The 22,107-nt window shown below is 29.4% G+C and overlaps 3 protein-coding genes across 3 annotated transcripts; 1 reads left to right on the forward strand and 2 right to left on the reverse strand.

Annotated features, from left to right (window-relative positions):
- Window positions 1-10: 10 nt before the first annotated feature.
- Window positions 11-1,149, forward strand: LOC111420433 (DNA excision repair protein Ercc1). Its single transcript, XM_023053413.2, has 2 exons — window positions 11-606; window positions 655-1,149. The coding sequence occupies exons 1-2, from the start codon at window positions 58-60 to the stop codon at window positions 838-840; spliced, it is 735 nt and encodes a 244-aa protein (XP_022909181.1). The 5' UTR covers window positions 11-57; the 3' UTR covers window positions 841-1,149.
- LOC111420430 (xaa-Pro aminopeptidase ApepP-like) lies at window positions 849-20,530 on the reverse strand. Its single transcript, XM_023053411.2, has 9 exons — window positions 20,392-20,530; window positions 3,284-3,519; window positions 2,825-3,233; window positions 2,507-2,771; window positions 2,186-2,453; window positions 1,909-2,122; window positions 1,624-1,857; window positions 1,331-1,572; window positions 849-1,271 (listed from the first exon to the last, which is right to left on the reverse strand). The coding sequence occupies exons 1-9, from the start codon at window positions 20,435-20,437 to the stop codon at window positions 1,083-1,085; spliced, it is 2,103 nt and encodes a 700-aa protein (XP_022909179.1). The 5' UTR covers window positions 20,438-20,530; the 3' UTR covers window positions 849-1,082.
- Window positions 7,712-9,382, reverse strand: LOC111420431 (catalase-like). The gene is made up of 2 exons (XM_023053412.2): window positions 9,273-9,382; window positions 7,712-9,217 (listed from the first exon to the last, which is right to left on the reverse strand). Exons 1-2 carry the CDS (start codon window positions 9,333-9,335, stop codon window positions 7,754-7,756), a joined length of 1,527 nt encoding a protein of 508 aa, XP_022909180.1. The 5' UTR covers window positions 9,336-9,382; the 3' UTR covers window positions 7,712-7,753.
- Window positions 20,531-22,107: the final 1,577 nt, after the last annotated feature.

Consider the following 22,107-nt stretch of genomic DNA (forward strand, 5'->3'; position numbering starts at 1 on the left):
TTAAACGTCAGGTAATTGTCATTTAGTTTCAAATACTAAAAATATTTATTATTAATCATGGATGATTCTTTAATTGATTTAGCAAAGCATTTTGAAGACGATTTTCCCATTAATGAACCATTAAAAGCGAACCAAGTAATCAGCTCCGATAATAGTGAAAGCGAAAAACCAACAACTTCTAAATCTACAATAAATCCGCATTGTTTACTTGTTAATCCGAAACAACGTGGTAATCCTATATTGAAATCAATCACGAATGTGCCTTGGGAATATGATGCCATCATTCCTGATTATCAAATGGGATTAACAACTTGTGCATTGTTTCTTTCGTTGCGTTACCACAATTTAAACCCAGATTATATCCACGAAAGATTAAAATTATTAGGGAAATCTTTTGAATTACGTGTGTTATTAGTGCAGGTTGATATAAAAGATTATGATTTTGCATTAAAAAATTTAACGAGGATTTGTATATTAGCTGATATGACTTTAATATTGGCTTGGAGTCCAGAAGAAGCTGGTAAAATTATTGAAACTTATAAGATTTATGAGAACAAACCAGCTGATTATATTAAAGAACAAAGCGAATCTTCTCCTTATTTACAAGTAAGAATTTTTTTTATGAAAATAATTATAAAATTGTTTTTTTTGTAGTTAATTCAAGCTTTAACTACCATTAAGCCGTTAAATAAAACTGATGCAATGACTTTAATCACAAAATTTAAAACATTGGAAGGAATCTTAAAAGCGAGTGAATATCAATTAAGTGAATGTCCTGGATTTGGACCTAGAAAAGCTAAGAAATTGTATTTAACTTTACGTGAAAGTTTTTGTAAATGAAATAAGTATTTTGGTTTGATTTATTTATTTGGTGGTATAAAATAACTGGCCTTTTATGTATTTTTTAAGAATTAAATAGCATTTTGAACACATTTAAAAATTAATCTACATAAAAATAATAACAAAATAGAGTGATTTTTATCTACATAAAGAAAAAAAAGTGTTAGTGTTAAAAAATAATCATTTTTATGGCAGTGCTTTTAATAATTTCCTAGTTTACACCATAATTCTAAAATGCTTTTTTATGTAATTAGTAAATTTGTTATAACTAAACACATAAATCCAATAAAAGCAAGATTTTTATTCCCACTTCCAGGCACTGGCTCAGTTTTACTCATCATCCAATAAAAAGCTTGGGATTTATTTCTTATTTTAAGTTCATGTCCAACTAAACGACGAATTTTCGCATTATATTCATTTAACCATCTTATCTAAAAAAAATTAATAATAAAGTAATTTAGAATTAGGATTTAATTAAAAATGAATTTACTTGTTGGGCTGATAATAAGTAAGGATTAATTAATTTCGGCTCATATGGGACCAAGGTTAAAACTTCGAATCCAAGAAATTGCTCTCCAGAATCTAACTGTTGTAACCATCGTTTATTAATCACTTCAAGAACGTTTTCTAACCGAACACCAAATTGATTATAATAACCAGGTTCGTTTGTAAAAATATAACCTTCTTTTAATAAATATTCATCAGTTGATTGATACGATATCGAAATTGGCGCTAAAAAAATTTCTGTTTTTATAATTTTTATTGTTTAATATTAAAGAACACCTTCATGTGATGATGAAAATGTTCCAATTCCATGCCCTGTACTATGGAGATAATCCAACCCCGCTTCCCATAAAGATGCTCTTGCTAAAACATCCATTACACTCGGATTTGTATTCGATGGGAATGTTAACATCGCATAATCGATATTTCCTATTAAAACTCGAGTATATGCGTCTTTCATTTGATCAGTTGGTACACCTAAATGGATTGTTCTTGTTACATCTGTTGTTCCTTCTAAAAAATAACTTTTTTTAAAGGAAATTTTAGCTGTAGATTCTTAATTACCATAATATTGTCCTCCTGAATCCAACACAAGGGTACTATTAAACCCAATAATTTTATTTGTTGTTTTACTTGGTTCGTAATGTGGTTGAGCTCCATTCGAACCAAAAGCAACAACTGTTGGAAAACTATTTCCCGAACAATTAACCTGTTCGTATCTAATTCGATTTAATTCATTTGCAACTTGAAGTTCATCCCATTCATCCCCAGCTTCCATCTAAATTAAAAAAAATACAACATTTAATCACCTTTTTTTAGCCCAAATAGGAAAAAAATTTACTCTTGTTTCAAAATAAGCCATAAATTCACACATAGCAGCAGCATCTCTAATATGAGCTTTTGCCATTCCTACTCTTTCAATGTTGTTTTTAACGGCTTTCAAAAAAATGATGGGTGATGGTTTTGGGAGACGTTTCTTTTTGTCGACAAGACTATAAACTTTTTGACTAACACCTTCAGTAAATGTACATTTTGATGGTAAAAGAACGGTTTGCCATTGCAGCGTTAATGTTGGTAAATCACCCCAAAAAGCTGCGTAATCTTTTAATCTAAAAAATAACACAAAAATAAATTGGTTTTATAAAAATAGCGTTTCTTTTACTGCACAGAAAAATTTCCCTTTCCAATTGCTGCGTCTAAATAATTTACGACCTTATTTCGAATTAATTTCGATTGATTCACGTACATGTAAATTTCAGTTTGCGCTAAAATAACATAACTTCTTACGAATGGATTAAAAGGAACATCTCTTCCCCGTATGTTTAATAACCAAGCAATTTCATCTAAAGCTGTTATTACCATTGCATCAGCTCCATTTTCGCGCATTTTTTTTCTAACTGAAATTACCTTTTCAGTCCAACTAAGACCTAAAACAACAGATAGATTCTTTTTTTAAATAAAACGTAATTCTTTATATTACCAGCATATTGAATATCCCAAATCGAAACAGGTTTCTCTTGGAATTCCTCTTCGTGGTCTTTCCAAATTACATCGATTAAATTCGGGTCGATTTCGATCATTTCAACGTTGACATCATCAAGTTGGTATTTTAATGTACCCCAAAGTTCGGCAGAAATTATTTTTGGATCAGCACCGATTCTATTTCCGGGTTTTAAATTTTTTTTCAACCATTCCCCAACCGATGGAACCATACTATAACCCATTCTCATCAATAACCAATCACAATTAATTTGTTCATCCGCTTGGAGATGATATCTCCCATCCGTCCATAACGTTGCGTTAGTTAATGTTATTACAGCTATACCATAACTTCCACTAAAACCGGATATATACTTTAAACGTTGATCATAAGGTGCAACATATTGAGTCTAAAAAAATAATTTTTATATATAAATAAATTTTTTGATGGAATTATTACTTGATGTTCATCATCTGAAGTAATAATATAAGCATCGATTGGTTTCTTTTTTAAAACAATTTGATTTTGCATCATTTGCCTTAATTCATAAAGTCTTGATGTTGAGTTGAATCGATTTGGTGGTTGTCTTGGGAGGCCCACTTTTGAACAAGCTTTACGTTTTTCTCCTTTTTCTAACGCTTGGACAAATGCATCTTTTGGATCGTAGGAATCCAAACATTTTATCATAAAAATTCCTGCAAAGAAAAAAAAAACATTTTAGAACCTTCTTTTTTTAAATTTGTTAAATTTGAACTAGAATCATTCGGGTTTAGCCATGCGGAAACAGAGAATGTTACAAAAAAATTTTTAGAACAAAAGTTGTAGCAAATTGTATTCTTAACAATATTGTTCTCTTGCGCTGTTGCTCTCAGATGAGTTAATATCGAGAAAAATATAAAAATTTGATGAATTTCGTTATTTTGTTAGTTGGTGATGGTAACATCCAGGAAACAGAGATTGTTACAAAAAAACTTTTAGAATAAATGTTGTAGAAAATTTTATTCTTAATAATATTGTTCTCTTGCACTGTTGCTCTAAGATGCGTCAATATCGAGAAAAATATGAAAATATAAAAATGTGATGAATTTCGTTATTTGATTAGTTGGTGATGGTAACATCCAGGAAACAGAGAATGTTACAAAAAAATTTTTACAACAAAAGTTGTAGCAAATTTCATTCTTAACAATATTGTTCTCTTGCACTCTTGCTCTCAGATGCGTCAAAACCGAGAAAAATATGAAAATATAAAAATTTGATGAATTTCGTTATTTGACTAGTTGGTGATGGTAACATCCAGGAAACAGAGATTGTTACAAAAAAACTTTTAGAATAAAAGTTGTAGCAAATTTTATTCTTAACAATATTGTTCTCTTGCACCGTTGCTCTCAGATGCGTCAATATCGAAAAAAATATGAAAATATAAAAATTTGTTGAATTTCGTTATTTGACTAGTTGGTGATGGTAACATCCAGGAAACAGAGAATGTTACAAAAACACTTTTAGAACAAAAGTTGTAGCAAATTTCATTCTTAACAATATATATAATAAAAATATGAAAATATAAAAATTTGATGAATTTCGTTATTTTGCTAGATAGTAATGGTAACATCCAGGAAACAGAGAATGTTACAAACAAATTTTTAGAACAAAAGTTGTAGCAAATTTCATTTATAACAATATTGTTCTCTTGCACTGTTGCTCTCAGATGCGTCAATACCGAGAAAAATATGAAAATATAAAAATTTGATGAATTTCGTTATTTGACTAGTTAGTGATGGTAACATCCAGGAAACAGAGAATGTTACAAAAAAACTTTTAGAACAAAAGTTGTAGCAAATTTCATTCTTAACAATATTGTTCTCTTGCATTGTTGCTCTCAGATGCGTCAATATCGAAAAAATATGAATATATAAAAATTTGATGAATTGCGTTATTTGATTAGTTGGTGATGGTAACATCCAGGAATCAGAGAATATTACAAAACAACTTTTAGAACAAAAGTTGTAGCAAATTTCATTCTTAACAATATTGTTCTCTTGCACTGTTGCTCTCAGATACGTCAATATCGAGAAAAATATGAAAATATAAAAATTTGATGAATTTCGTTATTTGATTAGTTGGTGATGGTAACATCCAGGAAAAAGAGAATGTTACAAAAAAACTTTTAGACCAAAAGTTGTAGCAAATTTTATTCTTAACAATATTGTTCTCTTGTACTGTTGCTCTCAGATTCGTCAAAATCGAGAAAAATATGAAAATATAAAAATTTGGTAAATTTCGTTATTTGATTAGTTGGTGATGGTAACATCCAGGAAACAGAGAGTGTTACAAAAAAACTTTTAGAACAAAAGTTGTAGCAAATTTCATTCTTAACAATATTGTTCTCTTGCACTGTTGCTCTCAGATGCGTCAAAATCGAGAAAAATATGAAAATATAAAAATTTGGTAAATTTCGTTATTTGATTAGTTGGTGATGGTAACATCCAGGAAACAGAGAGTGTTACAAAAAAACTTTTAGAACAAAAGTTGTAGCAAATTTCATTCTTAACAATATTGTTCTCTTGCACTGTTGCTCTCAGATGCGTCAAAATCGAGAAAAATATGAAAATATAAAAATTTGATGAATTTCGTTATTTGACTAGTTGGTGATGGTAACATCCAAGAAACAGAGAATGTTACAAAAACACTTTTAGAACAAAAGTTGTAGCAAATTTTATTCTTAACAATATTGCTCTCTTGCACTGTTGCTCTCAGATGCGTCAATACCGAGAAAAATATGAAAATATAAAAATTTGATGAATTTCGTTATTTGACTAGTTGGTGATGGTAACATCCAAGAAACAGAGAATGTTACAAAAACACTTTTAGAACAAAAGTTGTAGCAAATTTTATTCTTAACAATATTGCTCTCTTGCACTGTTGCTCTCAGATACGTCAATATCGAGAAAAATATGAAAATATAAAAATTTTATGAATTTCGTTACTTGATTAGTTGCTGATGGTAACATCCAGGAAACAGAGATTGTTACAAAAAAACTTTTAGAACAAAAGTTGTAGCAAATTTCATTCTTAATAATATTGTTCTTTTGCACTGTTGCTCTCAGATACGTCAATATCGAGAAAAATATGAAAATATAAAAATTTGATGAATTTCGTTATTTGACTAGTTGATGATGGTAACATCCAGGAAACAGAGATTGTTACAAAAAAACTTTTAGAACAAAAGTTGTAGCAAATTTTATTCTTAACAATATTGTTCTCTTGCACTGTTGCTCTCAGATGCGTCAATACCGAGAAAAGTATGAAAATATAAAAATTTGATGAATTTCGTTATTTTGTTAGTTGGTGATGGTAACATCCAGGAAACAGAGATTGTTACAAAAAAACTTTTAGAACAAAAGTTGTAGCAAATTTCATTCTTAATAATATTGTTCTTTTGCACTGTTGCTCTCAGATACGTCAATATCGAGAAAAATATGAAAATATAAAAATTTGATGAATTTCGTTATTTGACTAGTTGATGATGGTAACATCCAGGAAACAGAGATTGTTACAAAAAAACTTTTAGAACAAAAGTTGTAGCAAATTTTATTCTTAACAATATTGTTCTCTTGCACTGTTGCTCTCAGATGCGTCAATACCGAGAAAAGTATGAAAATATAAAAATTTGATGAATTTCGTTATTTTGTTAGTTGGTGATGGTAACATCCAGGAAACAGAGATTGTTACAAAAAAACTTTTCGAACAAAAGTTGTAGCAAATTTCATTCTTAACAATATTGTTCTCTTGCACTGTTGCTCTCAGATACGTCAATATCAAGTAAAATATGAAAATATAAAAATTTGATGAATTTCGTTATTTTGTATATATTTATTGAACTAACACTAGACTTAGAACTAGAAAGTTTCGGGTTTAGTCGTGCGTCTTCAGACATTTAATAATAGCACAATAAAGTGCTATGACCACTTTTAAACGGATATTTTTCGTTAAAATCAAAAAAAATAGTGACAAGCAAATCAAAATTAGATTCAAATAAAATAGATTTTTAAAAATAGGGGAAGTTCAATAAAGCAACTTCACCCCATCTTCTTCATGCTACCCTGTTTCAATAAAATCCTGTTATTCCATCCCGTTCGGGCCTCAGAAGGCGATAAACGAACAAACAAACATGTTTCTTGTTCTTGTCGCATCCGATGCCGCTGAAAGAGGTTCATTTACGAACTCTCTTTGTTCCTCTTTGGCGCGCTTCTATCTTTCACTGGAGGAATGATTCTATAACCGCGATCACGTCCCCATTTCAGGTACAACCTACCACCTTTCATGTTATCCTGGTAAGTTGTTGACGTCATTCAGAGCTTGTTTCCCCCATGTAAATTAAAAATCAAAGGAAAAAATAAAATTAATCAATAGAGTTACGTTATTTTATTTATTTATACATATAAAGGAAATAATTTTTTTCAATTTAATGCAATTACTCTCAATAATAAATAAGAAAGCGAAATATTTTTTATAATAAAAGAACGACCACAACATTATTACGAGACAGGGGCATCCTAACTGACGTCAACAACATAACAGGAACGTATAGGATTGAGGAAGTAAAAGGTAAACAAACACCGGAGACAATGAACCCAGCAAAAAAAGTCAATATTTATCCAGGATGTCCTATAATAACGTTATAAATAAAAGTGACCTAAAAAAAGTCTCATATTGATCCTCAAAACTCGTTGGTTCGAGTTCTATTCGTGTCTTAAATTAAATTTTCTTTATAAAAAATAAAAAAAAGTAAAGGAAAGCTTAAAGTTTCTACTCGAATTGACGTCAACAACCAACCAGGATAACATCTTTTTAAGGACGTGTAAAATAAATAAAGGTTCCCTAGAAATATTAGGCTTTTTATATCATATTTATTTGTTATAAATCAAATTGTTACAAATCGACTTCGGTAAAATCACAAAATTTTTTTAACCCCACACAAACTCTTCTACCGAACTCTGAATCGACGTTTTTAAAGACATTAATTTGTCTTTCTTGTATAAACGAAGAAGCATTCTTCAAATCATTAACAATATTCTGAATAAGTCTCGTTTTTGCGCCATCATCTAAAACAGTTTGATAAAAAATTCTTGGTTGGGTGAAGTTATCATCAAATCCTAAATCGTAAAAACCGCTAATTCCTTTCAATTCCATCGAAGGATAAAGTAATTTAGCTCTGACGCTTTCTTCGGGTCCTCCAAAGCTGTTTGGGTGATAATTTGGAGCCCCCCCTTGACTTCGAATTGTCATAAACCCATCTCTATTGAAGTTGTTGATACGATTTGGGGAATTAACAGGGATTTGTAGGTAATTAACACCTAAACGATATCTACTTGTATCGCTGTAAGCCATTAAGCGACCTTGAAGAACTTTATCGGGAGAACCATTAATTCCAGGAACAAAACTTCCGGGGTTAAACGATAATTGCTCAATTTCGGCGAAATAATTTGAGGGGTTTTTATTAAGATGAAGTTGCCCGACCGGGATTAAAGGATAACTGGAGTGAGGCCAAACTTTAGTAACATCAAACGGGTTAAAATTACAAGTTTGTACTTGTTCTTGGGTCATAACTTGAATGTAAAAGTTCCAACTTGGAAAATTTCCGGTTGCTATAGCATTATAAAGATCTCTTAATGCGTAATCGGGATCTTGACCGGCGATTAATGTTGCGGAGTTCGCTTCTAAATTTGATATCCCTTGGTTAGTCAAATAATGGAATTTGCAATAAACCAAAACCCCCTCTTTATTAATTAAAGAGAACGTGTTCGAACCATAACCGTTCATGCGTCGATACCCGTTTGGGATTCCCCGATCGGAATAAAAAATTAATAATTGGTGGATCGATTCGGGTCGGAGCGAAAAAAAATCCCAAAACATATTCCAATCTCTTACGTGAGTAACCGGATTTCTTTTTAAAATATGTATTAAATCAGGGAATAGTTTCGAATCTTGAATGAAAAATATTGGGGTGTTATTTCCAACGAGATCCCAAGTACCATCTTCGGTGTAAAATTTGATGGCAAATCCGCGTACATCTCGGGTTGTATCTTGAGACCCCATCTCGAATGTTACTTGAGAGAATCTAACAGCTATATGAGTACGTTTTCCGATACCATTAAAAACCTTAGCCGCGGTGTATTGAGAAACATCATGAGTCACTTCAAAAAAGCCGAAAGCACCAGCTCCTTTTGCGTGAACAACTCGTTCGGGAATCCTTTCGCGATTAAAATGTTGCATGATATCAAAAAAATCGAGATCTTCAAGCAAAACAGGACCTCTTTTACCGATTGTTAAACTTGTATTTACGTTAACAGCCAGGTTTCCACCATCGGTTGTTGTATTTCCATTATCTTCATTCTTTTAATTATTAATTAATCGATTATTTAATTAATTAATTAAAAAAATTACTTACTTCGTGTTCTTTTCTGTATTCTAATAATTGATTTGAAATCGGAAATTCGGCAGGATAAGACATCTTTTTGGTGTTCGAAAATAAATTTAAATTCAACTAAACATTTAATTTTTTTTTAATGGTATTTATACCAAAAATTATCTTGTTTGGGGTCGGTTTGAAATTCGTACAAAAAAATAAACGCACCGCAAATCTTTTTGTTGATGTCTGCAAATTATCAAAACAATTTTTTAAATGACCTTATTTATTTTTTTACAAATCAATCGAAATCGAACAGGTGGTTGAAAAAAGCTCGACGCTTTCGGGCGCTTTCACGATGTCACTATCGTTGATACCAGGATACCATGATAATGATGCGTCGCGACGCCCCTGGATTTCTATCACTCTGGATTACCCGGGGCTAAGGGCTAAGCCCCTGCGTAGGCGTGGGAGCTTTATCGAGGTACGAGATCACAGGCGCACATGGTTTGTGAGAGGAACTTAACCCAGGCCACGTGCACACAAAGAACTCTTCAACTAATAAGACTAATAATAAATAAAATGTGGTTTTATTAAAAAATAATTATTATTAAGTCATTTTAATTATTATATTTTAAAATTTCCTTGCTAATTTTATGTTATCCTGACCTTTTCCAATATTTCATATTGTTGAAGACCAATCGTGGCTTGGTGCGCGCGTAGTGCCTTTTGGACAACGATTTCCGATATATATTTACCACGTTAGCGCCCCTAAAACCCAAAAACCTCTGTGGTTTGATGTAATCCTATTCCTTTCCAATATTTTCAACTCGATAGAGGGCGGTGGTTTTAACCATTAAATCAAAAACCTGTCAATATACTTAATTAACTCAAGAAAATTCTTTTAAAACGACGATTTTAGATAATACAATTTAACAATTTTTGTTATTTTTTGGGCTAAATTAAACAAATAATTAAACTGGTTATTTTTTTGTTTACCAATTATTACAAAGAAAATTTCACTTTGGAACCCTCTTCGTATTATGTTCCTCTGGTAACGAGGGATGCATTGAAATGCCACGCCCAACATATCTTTATTACTCTCATAATTTTTATCCTAAACAATCCCATCTCCTCTCCTTATCCACACACAAAGTTACCTACAGACACTTTAATCAGGAATATATAAAAACGCGAAGGTGTTTCGTTGCCTCTAAATCCTGTATAATTTAAATGTCCGGGGTGAATATGCATAATTACCACAAATAATTATCAGAGCAGCAGTATACTAAAGAGGTGACGCATACATTCTCTTTCTCGTTTAGAATGAGGTGGCTCTACAAGAAACTCTCAAGTTGACTCGAAACGGAATCGGAAAAGAATGATTTTTAAATAATTTGGGATTCGATTACACATATATATATAAATTAGAAATTTCATAAATTCCAAATTCCAACAGGCAGACATTACAAAATAAGGCCCGCGTATAATCAGGAAAGAATAAAATCACGAAGGTATTCCACATTCCAGCGAAACTGAAGAGCATTTCTTATCACATTTCAGTTTCCTTTTCACATTTTTACATCATCACACATTTTTAACAATTTTTTGTAATTTAATTCTGCGATTATTGAGGTTATTATAAAAAATATACTTTAAAATGCATTAACTCAATAACGAATTGAGATATAATCATGAAACAAAAAACATTTTAAAGCAAATTTAATCAACATTAAGTGTGTTGAAAATTATTTCTTTATTCCTTCAAACTTTTATAATATATGTATTACTATTCACCAATTTTTGGTAAATTTACGAGTAAAAATACCAATTTTGAAAAAATCATATCTCAAAAACGAATTGAGATATTAAGTTGAAATAAAAACCATTTTATAGCAAATTTAATTTAATTTTAACACACCAAAAATAATTTTTACTTTTCTATTAATCTTGATGATACAATTTTTTTAATACAACTCTGATTATTGAGTTTAAATTGGTCAAAATGCACTTTATGACGTCGTATCTCAAGAACGAAATGAGATATTAAGTTGAAATAAAAACCATTTTAAAGCAAATTTAACTAACATTTACTGCGTTGAAAATTTTTGTTTTATATCTACAAGTTTCGATGTTACGATTTTTTTAAATACTACTTAACGAATTCGATTAAGTTTAAAATACCAATTTTGAAAAAATCATATCTCAAAAACTAATTGAGATATTGAGTTGAAATAAAAACCATTTTATAGCAAATTTAATTTAGTTTTAACACACCAAAAATAATTTTTACTTTTATATTAATCTTAATGATACGATTTTTTTAATACAACTCTGATTATTGAGTTTAAATTGGTCAAAATACACTTTATGACGTCGTATCTCAAGAACGAATTGAGATATTAAGTTGAAATAAAAACCATTTTAAAACAAATTTAACTAACATTTACTGCGTTAAAAATTTTTGTTTTATATCTACAAGTTTCGATGTTATGATTTTTTTAAATACTACTTAACGAATTCGATTAAGTTTAAAAATACCAATTTTGAAAAAATCATATCTCAAAAACTAATTGAGATATTGAGTTGAAATAAAAACCATTTTATAGCAAATTTAATTTAGTTTTAACACACCAAAAATAATTTTTACTTTTATATTAATCTTGATGATACAATTTTTTTAATACAACTCTGATTATTGAGTTTAAATTGGTCAAAATGCACTTTATGACGTCGTATCTCAAGAACGAATTGAGATATTAAGTTGAAATAAAAACCATTTTAAAGCAAATTTAACTAACATTTACTGCGTTAAAAATTTTTGTTTTATATCTACAAGTTTCGATGTTACGATTTTTTTAAATACTACTTAACGAATTCGATTAAGTTTAAAATACCAATTTTGAAAAAATCATATCTCAAAAACTAATTGAGATATTGAGATGAAATAAAAACCATTTTATAACAAATTTAATTTAGTTTTAACACACCAAAAATAATTTTTACCTTTATATTAATCTTCATGATACAATTTTTTTAATACAACTCTGATTATTGAGTTTAAATTGGTCAAAATGCACTTTATGACGTCGTATCTCAAGAACGAATTGAGATATTAAGTTGAAATAAAAACCATTTTAAAGCAAATTTAACTAACATTTATTGTGTTAAAAATTTTTGTTTTATATTTACAAGTTTCGATGTTACGATATTTTTAAATACTACTTAACGAATTCGATTGAGTTTAAAAATACCAATTTTGAAAAAATCATATCTCAAAAACTAATTGAGATATTAAGTTGAAATAAAAACCATTTTATAGCAAATTTAATTTAGTTTTAACACACCAAAAATAATTTTTACTTTTATATTAATCTTGATGATACGATTTTTTTAATACAACTCTGATTATTGAGTTTAAATTGGTCAAAATGCACTTTATGACGTCGTATCTCAAGAACGAATTGAGATATTAAGTTGAAATAAAAACCATTTTAAAGCAAATTTAACTAACAATTGTTGTGTTGAAAATTTTTGTTTTATATCTACAAGTTTCGATGTTACGATTTTTTTAAATACTACTTAACGAATTCGATTGAGTTTAAAAATACCAATTTTGAAAAAATCATATCTCAAAAACTAATTGAGATATTAAGTTGAAATAAAAACCATTTTATAGCAAATTTAATTTAGTTTTAACACACCAAAAATAATTTTTACTTTTATATTAATCTTGATGATACGATTTTTTTAATACAACTCTGATTATTGAGTTTAAATTGGTCAAAATGCACTTTATGACGTCGTATCTCAAGAACGAATTGAGATATTAAGTTGAAATAAAAACCATTTTAAAGCAAATTTAACTAACAATTGTTGTGTTGAAAATTTTTGTTTTATATCTACAAGTTTCGATGTTACGATTTTTTTAAATACTACTTAACGAATTCGATTAAGTTTAAAAATACCAATTTTGAAAAAATCATATCTCAAAAACTAATTGAGATATTATGTTGAATAAAAACCATTTTATAGCAAATTTAATTTAGTTTTAACACAAAAAAAATAATTTTTACTTTTATATTAATCTTGATGATACAATTTTTTTAATACAACTCTGATTATTGAGTTTAAATTGGTCAAAATGCACTTTATGACGTCGTATCTCATGAACGAAATGAGATATTAAGTTGAAATAAAAACCATTTTAAAGCAAATTTAACTAAGATTTATTGTGTTAAAAAATTTTGTTTTATATCTACAAGTTTCGATGTTACGATTTTTTTAAATACTACTTAACGAATTCGATTAAGTTTAAAAATATCAATTTTGTAAAAATCATATCTCAAAAACTAATTGAGATATTGAATTGAAATAAAAACCATTTTATAGCAAATTTAATTTAGTTTTAACACACCAAAAATAATTTTTACTTTTATATTAATCTTGATGATACAATTTTTTTAATACAACTCTGATTATTGAGTTTAAATTGGTCAAAATGCACTTTATGACGTCGTATCTCAAAAACTAATTGAGATATTGAGTTGAAATAAAAACCATTTTATAGCAAATTTAATTTAGTTTTAACACACCAAAAATAATTTTTACTTTTATATTAATCTTGATGATACGATTTTTTTAATACAACTCTGATTATTGAGTTTAAATTGGTCAAAATGCACTTTATGACATCGTATCTCAAGAACGAATTGAGATATTAAATCGAAATAAAAACCATTTTAAAGCAAATTTAACTAATATTTATTGTATTGAAAATTATTTTTTTATAACTACAAATTTCGATGTTATAGTGCAATAATCGACTTCAAAATATGGCTCAGAACATTTGTTTCAACCCTTCAAAAACTTCTTTTGGAAAACGTTTGGAGAACGAAGCAACGACTCGCCTTATATAACCAACAATGCAATGAAAAAATTATTCAATATTCAGATTCATCTTTAAAACTAGGGAAAGATACAAATCTTACAAATCTTGTAATTATAACAATTTCTTTTAACTTTCTAAACACCTTAAATAATTTTTATTTAAAAACTCAAAGACTAAAAAAACAAAGAAAGAAAAGGAAATGAATCTGTATGTGCTCATTCATGCATGAATTTATTGGAAATCAGTTCCACATGAGTGACAGGGCATCATAAGCGACGAACGATATCTCGATACCACCGAGGATGTCTCCTCTTTTGACGACGCTTCTTCAATCTATACCATTTTAAAATATCCTTATAAAACAATTTTTACCAAAAATTAACCCAAACCAATTGATAATTCAAAGTAAAAAGAAACGTTATAAGGAATATGTATTAATTGGAAAGGTAAAATAAGACAAAAATGAAATAGTTTTGGAAAAGAAGTTGAAATGATAAGGAGCGAAACCTAGCGTAGGAGTGGTAAGAGAATAACGTCCAAACAGGACAGGGAAACATAAAATTGATGTAAGTTCTAGAAATTAATATATAATCGCCCTTAATTTATTCAAAAATTATCGGAAATTACCCCCATTTTTTAACAAAGCAACATAAATCGAAAGGAGCTTTTATTCACCTCCTTCTCGTAGAAAAAAAATGATCTCGCTAAAGAGAACCCCCCAAATACAAAGAAGGTATTCGGAAAGTATTCCCGGAATCCCACCGAGTAAAGGGGTAAGACGACGGCGAATTCTACATAATAGGACCGCAGAAAACCGAGGAAGTATCATATTGATGTTCCTTCTTTAAAACGACCTCCCCCAATACCCCCAATACCCTTTTGCTATCATCGGCGTTCGTGACGTCATAATCCTTCTTTATGCCTCAACTCTATTTTGTTATTTTCGTTTTGTTGATGACGATGTCACGTATCCAAATTGTTTAAGAAGGGTCTTCCCGGTTATGGGAGGTGAATCGTTCGTGTGTTGACGTGTGCGGAGCACGTGACGCGTGGATGGGATGGCGAAGGTAACAGAGTCGCAGAATGCCGGGGACGTGTGGTGTACGCACCAGAAATTTTCGAGTTACGCACGTTGGTAGGCCGCATATTGTGTGGCCACCTGCAGATGGCGCACAACCATGCCCGAAATGTACGAAAACGTTAAATTGATGATTATATTCAAAGCTTACACTAAAAAGTAAAAGTAACAAGAATTTTTTGTGGCTTCGAATTACCGTCGAAGGTTAAATTAAAAATATTTTTACTTGTATAAGCATGTTTGGATTATTAAGTAATAAACAGTCTTGAAACATTCCGAAGTCATGACGTGAGGTATGTATGTGACAAAAATTATTTGATTATAAGGTGTTGCAATTAATTAACACAACTATTAAAACTTTGATCACCCCAGCCCCATATATATGACATCGTCTGACAAACTTTATAGCTCTAGAAGCAAGATATCTAGAATGGAGTGACAACATCACCTAATAATGCTGAAGCTTTACAGTTAAAATCAGATGATTGTGCCATATTATGCCATGGTCGCTTACGGCTCAACTGTTTATATCAACCCAAAATTAATCAATATTGCAACACCTTGTCCACAAAGACATCTCTTTATTAATCTCTGTTATCCTCAAACTTAATGCAGAATGAAACTTATTTTAAATTGAAGCTTAAAGTTTTCTGTTTAAATCGATGTATAATAATCGTTGTGTTGAATTATAAAAATATCGAGAAAAAAAGTATTGACTTAAAACTGACATTTTCGTATAACTGAAAAATGTCAAAAACGATGCTAATTTAAAAATTCCTGGAAGCCGTATTTATTGAAATTAAGGAATGAGACTTATTCTAAATTAAAGCTCAATGCTTTCTCTTTAAAATGATGTATAATAATTGTTGGGTTGGATTGGAAAAATATTGAGAAAAAAAATGTTGAAATAAAACTGACATTTTCGTATAACCTAAAAGTGTCAAAAAAGATGCTAATTTAATAATTCCTGGAAGCCGTATTTATTGAAATTAAGGATTGAAACTTACTTTAAATTAAAGCTCAAAGCTTTCTCTTTAAAATGATGTATAATAATGGTTGTGTTGGATCACAAAAATGTGGAGAAAAAAAATTTTGAAATTAAACTTACATTTTGGTATAACCTAAAAATGTCAAAAAAGATGCTAATTTAAAAATTCCTGGAAGCTGTGTTTATTGTAATTAAGGAATGAAACTTACTCTAAATTAAAGCTCAAAGCTTTCTCTTTAAAATGATGTATAATAATTGTTGGGTTGGATTGGAAAAATATTGACAAAAAAAAAGTTAAAATAAAACTTACATTTTCGTATAACCTAAAAGTGTCAAAAAAGATGCTAATTTAAAAATTCCTGAAAGCCGTATTTACTGAAATTAAGGAATGAAACTTACTTTAAATTAAAGCTCAAAGCTTTCTCTTTAAAATGATGTATAATAATTGTGGGGTTGGATTGGAAAAATATTGAGAAAAAAAATGTTGAAATAAAACTTACATTTTCGTATAACCTAAAAGTGTCAAAAAAGATGGTAATTTAAAAATTCCTGGAAGCCGTATTTATTGAAGTTAAGGAATGAGACTTATTCTAAATTAAAGCTCAATGCTTTTTCTTTAAAATGATGTATAATAATTGTTGGGTTGGATTGGAAAATATTGAGAAAAAAAATGTTGAAATAAAACTTACATTTTCGTATAACCTAAAAGTGTCAAAAAAGAAGCTAATTTAAAAATTCCTGGAAGCCGTGTTTATTGAAATTAAGGAATTAGGCTTATTCTAAATTAAAGCTCAAAGCTTTCTCTTTAAAATGATGTATCATAATTGTTGGGTTGGATTGGAAAAATATTGAAAAAAAAAATGTTGAAATAAAACTTACATTTTCGTATAACCTAAAAGTGTCAAAAAAGATGCTAATTTAATAATTCCTGGAAGCCGTATTTATTGAAATGAAGGAATGAAACTTACTTTAAATTAAAGCTCAAAGCTTTCTCTTTAAAATGATGTATAATAATTGTTGGGTTGGATTGGAAAAATATTGAGAAAAAAAATGTTGAAATAAAACTTACATTTTCGTATAACCTAAAAGTGTCAAAAAAGATGCTAATTTAAAAATTCCTGGAAGCCGTATTTATTGAAATTAAGGAATGAGACTTATTGTAAATTAAAGCTGAAAGCTTTCTCTTTAAAATGATGTATAATAATTGTTGGGTTGGATTGGAAAAATATTGAGAAAAAAAATGTTGAAACAAAACTTACAATTTCGTATAACCTAAAAGTGTCAAAAAAGATGTTAATTTAAAAATTCCTGAAAGCCGTATTTATTGAAATTAAGGAATGAGACTTATTCTAAATTAAAGCCCAAAGCTTCCTCTTTAAAGTGATGTATAATAATTGTTGGGTTGGATTGGAAAAATATTGAAAAAAAGAATGTTGAAATAAAACTAACGTTTTCGTATAACCTAAAAGTGTCAAAAAAGATGCTAATTTAAAAATTCCTGGAAGCCGTATTTATTGAAATTAAGGAATGAGACTTATTCTAAATTAAAGCTCAAAGCTTCCTCTTTAAAGTGATGTATAATAGTTATTGGGTTGGATTGGAAAAGTATTGAGAAAAAAAAAGTTGAAACAAAACTTACAATTTCGTATAACCTAAAAGTGTCAAAAAAGATGTTAATTTAAAAATTCCTGGAAGCCGTATTTATTGAAATTAAGGAATGAGATTTATTCTAAATTAAAGCTCAAAGCTTCCTCTTTAAAGTGATGTATAATAATTGTTGGGTTGGATTGGAAAAATATTGAGAAAAAAAATGTTGAAATAAAACTGACATTTTCATTTAACCTAAAAGTGTCAAAAAAGATGCAAATTTAAAAATTCCTGGAAGCCGTGTTTATTGAAATTAAGGAATGAGACTTATTCTAAATTAAAGCCCAAAGCTTCCTCTTTAAAGTGATGTATAATAATTGTTGGGTTGGATTGGAAAAATATTGAAAAAAAAAATGTTGAAACAAAACTTACATTTTCGTATAACCTAAAAGTGTCAAAAAAAATGCAAATTTAAAATTCCTGGAAGCCGTGTTTATTGAAATTAAGGAATGAAACTTATTTTAAATTAAAGCTCAATGCTTTCTTTTTAAAATGATTTAAAATGAGTGTTTAAAACTACCGGTGCTTTAAAGTACCATCAGTACACAAAGGGTTAAGACATGCTAAACGCTGCATTACATTATTGCTACATAGGCCCAATGAGCCATTCGTGGTTTAAGGCCCCAGTTCCTTCGTAGGACCCTGCAGTAAATCTGGTTAGTCATAATGGCCTTTTTCTTCACCTTGTCTATGTAGGAGTTCCAATTTAATTTACTGCCTAGTATTACCCCTAGGTATTTAACTTCTGTTTTGAGGTTAACAGTTCTGCCTTCAATTGAAGTTGCTCTCAATTGTATAATGTAGGGTTGCTGATGTTGGTCTTGACCATCCTCTACCAACACATTCAAAACTGTCACAGTTGGTGGGGTCTCGTTGGTGAAGGAACGACAAAAAGAATGCGGCAAACTGTACGAATTGCTCTTGAACGGAGACTCCAGCAATTTGCTATACTTGCTTAGGTTCTAAGGATGTGCTTGGCAGATTCTTTATGAATACTTGAATTTTCAAAAATGTAAGAGAAATCCTGGAACGATTATGTTGACCTCAAACCAAGCCCAATTCCACCTTAACAAATAAAACTTCTATTATTGGATTTTACAAGAGTTTTATCAACCCATTTCGGTTGCTGTCTGTGATAGGGCCCTATTTTTTGGTGGAAATTGCAAAACAGAGTCTAATTTTACATTGAGGAATATTTTAGTACAATCATTACTCATTACATAAATCAACGAGATCGTTTTATTTTAAGTTCCCAATGAACACTCCCTTAGTTCACGTGGCTTAGAAGAGCATTTTACACGGAATGTAGGTTACGGCTGGCAGATTTAATACACGGCCCCGTCATCGCCGCTCCCTGGTTCGACAGATTGGATGGATAGCGTGTTTCTTTTTTAAAACCCTGACGTAATTCGAATTCAAACTTAAAAAAAAAAATTTTAAATGCTTGCGTAGTTTAAAACCAAATAGCATATTATGTCTTTATCATGAAGGTAATAGTATAAATTGCTGCATAAAGAATTATGGACGTTTATTTATTGCATCGACATCAGAAAAAGGTGCGGCGTTTGAAAAATGTGCCACCAATTAGATCTAACAATGGAAATTGTGAATTGTTCAACGTGAATTTTACAAGGTTCCTCCGGGATATAGGGCATAATGAGGCCAGAAGAACAACGTGAGACTTGACATTTTACCGGTGTCAAACGAGGTCACGCTATAAAAGGCTTAACAAGGCATTGGTTCCGCTAAATTAAAAAAATATAACGTAATTGCTCATAAAGAATATTTTTAAAAATAACATCCGCTTATTTTTAAAAAAATTATAATCACCTAAGTTCGTGGTTTACATCTCGTAACGAGTTGTTTTTAAGAAAATAAACATACAAGATTACCTTCTACTTTATTATAAAAAAACAGCATCTGGTTAAGACGGGATTACTTCAAGATTTTCATTTTCATATCAAAAAAAACCTTTTAAGATCATTGAAAACTATTTAATGTAATCTCAAGGACTCATCGAGTTTAAAATGTCTTAGAACTTAAATTTTTTTCGAGAATACAAATCGCATGGTATTCATTGATTAGGTCAACCTCGCTAAAATCTAAATATACAAATAGATACAATTCTCTTCGGATTGTTTCACGATTTATTTTGAGAGCGGACGGTTTAAAAGCAAAGTAAGTGGCTTTTCGTCAGCTTCCTAAATATTTAGACGTTTAATAGGCGGAAAATCGTTTTAGTTTCGACAGGTAATTACCGGTTTCGATTGAACTTTTTTTTTCTTCTTTTAAATTGTACATTAAATTAGCGATTAAATAAACCGAACCTTTTTGCCAATGGAAAAAGTAAGTAAAAATTAATTTCTTATGTAATAAAAAAAACGTCTTAATGTTTATTAATATCCAACTCGAGTAAATTTCTGTATGTTGAAGTACGGGGTGTAAAAATAGATGGCTAATTATAGAGTTTAGGCGCCATAAAACTTATTTTTAATAAATAATAATAAATTTAAAAAAAATTTAATTTTGATTAACTAAAATGTTATTTAAAACTTACCCAATAAAAGAGAATAAATAATGAAGTTGTTAGGATTTGGTAACATTTTTAACTTTCTCACTCAAACGAAGTTATCACATGTTTAATAAATTAATAAAAATTATGTTAATTAGGCTTCATTTATTACTTTTTAACTGAGGAAAAACACCTTGAATAGTTTGAGTTTAGTTAATTTCGCGCGATTGACCAAAGCGATCTGCCCGGCGGCCGTTCGAAATTGTTTGAAGGTTTCAGGGCTTTTCAGGGCGCATGCCTAACACCTGCGTGGGTGTTTCAGCTGGATGCCGTTTCGTTCCTAGTATTTATACTATGTATACCATTTAAATTTCTGTTTTCGATCTTGTAAATAAAGTTTTTAAACCAAAATTTAAAAAGTTGAATATAAAGGCCTTTTTGACTATTAAAAAAGAACATTGTTGAGTTAATTTTTAAAAATTTTCATTCATTTTTGAAAAGAATTAAAAAAAATTATTAAAATTAAAAATTTTTATTACCGAATTATGCAACCCAATATACATGTTTTAATGGTTAACATAATGTTAATTAAAATTTTGATATAAAATAGTGGTGGAACGGATATTAAAAACCTATTACCCTTGTTTGTAGATATACATATATCTATAAACAATAGAAACATAAGAAATTGCAACAATCCCAATACGATATATAAAATCTCTGGTTGTAGTTTTGTCTAGTTTTTTTCTCTTCACATTCATTACTTACAGAACTGTCGCTGTTATCACTTTCGATTATTAATTAAAGTATCCTCTTTTTAATGCAACAAGTCGTTTTGAAAAATCACTTTTAGTTCTTGAGAAAAAAATTTTTGAAATAATCGACAATTTTTCGAATTTTTTCGATTAAGTTTTAAAAATTCGTATAAAATCCAGTTCTTGGAATATGAGTATGAAAATGTCCCAAAATGTTAATAAAAGTGTCCTCTTTCTAATGAACCAACCCGTTTTGAAAAATAACTTTTAGTTTTTGAGAAAACAATATTTGAAGTTTTGATAACATTTTCGATGATGCAATTTTCATCGATAACTTTCAAAATTCGCTATAAAATTAATCTCTTGAAAGATCCTTGTGGAAATATCACCAATTATGAATTAAAGTAGTACCCTCTTTTTAATGCAAAAACCCGTTTTCAAAAATCACTTTCAGTTCTTGAGATATAAATTTTTGAAATGATCGACAATTTTTTCAATTTTCGCCGATTAAGTTTTAAAAATTCGTATAAAATCCAGTTCTTGGAACATGAGTATGAAAATTTCCCAAAGTGTTAATAAAAGTGTCTTCTTTCCAATGAACCATCCCGTTTTGAAAAATAGCTTTTAGTTTTTGAAAAAACAATATTTGAAGTTTTGATAAAATTTTTGATGTTGCAATTTTCATCGATAATTTTCAAAATTCGCTGTAAAATTAATTTCTTGAAGGATCCTTGTGGAAATATCACCAATTATTAATTAAAGTGTCCTCTTTTTAATGCAACAAGCCGTTTTCAAAAATCACTTTCAGTTCTTGAGATATAAATTTTTGAAATGATCGACAATTTTTTCAATTTTCGCCGATTAAGTTTTAAAAATTCGTATAAAATCCAGTTCTTGGAACATGAGTATGAAAATTTCCCAAAGTGTTAATAAAAGTGTCTTCTTTCCAATGAACCATCCCGTTTTGAAAAATAGCTTTTAGTTTTTGAAAAAACAATATTTGAAG

Source organism: Onthophagus taurus, chromosome 10, assembly GCF_036711975.1.
Source record: "Onthophagus taurus isolate NC chromosome 10, IU_Otau_3.0, whole genome shotgun sequence".
NCBI classification, from domain to species: domain Eukaryota; kingdom Metazoa; phylum Arthropoda; class Insecta; order Coleoptera; family Scarabaeidae; genus Onthophagus; species Onthophagus taurus.

Bases quoted from the DNA above. Each gene is read 5' to 3' on its own strand.
- LOC111420430 (XM_023053411.2), bottom strand. From the start codon at position 20,437: ATGTTACCAAATCCTAACAACTTCATTATTTATTCTCTTTTATTGG. The intron at 2,454-2,506 runs GTAAAAGAAACG...GTTATTTTTTAG, and splicing joins AAGGGAAATTTTTCTGTGCA to ATTAAAAGATTACGCAGCTT. The intron at 1,858-1,908 runs GTAATTAAGAAT...GTTATTTTTTAG, and splicing joins TTCAGGAGGACAATATTATG to AAGGAACAACAGATGTAACA.
- LOC111420431 (XM_023053412.2), bottom strand. From the start codon at position 9,335: ATGTCTTATCCTGCCGAATTTCCGATTTCAAATCAATTATTAGAATAC. The intron at 9,218-9,272 runs GTAAGTAATTTT...AATAATTAAAAG, and splicing joins AATACAGAAAAGAACACGAA to AATGAAGATAATGGAAATAC.
- LOC111420433 (XM_023053413.2), top strand. From the start codon at position 58: ATGGATGATTCTTTAATTGATTTAGCAAAGCATTTTGAAGACGATTTT. The intron at 607-654 runs GTAAGAATTTTT...TTTTTTTTGTAG, and splicing joins AATCTTCTCCTTATTTACAA to TTAATTCAAGCTTTAACTAC.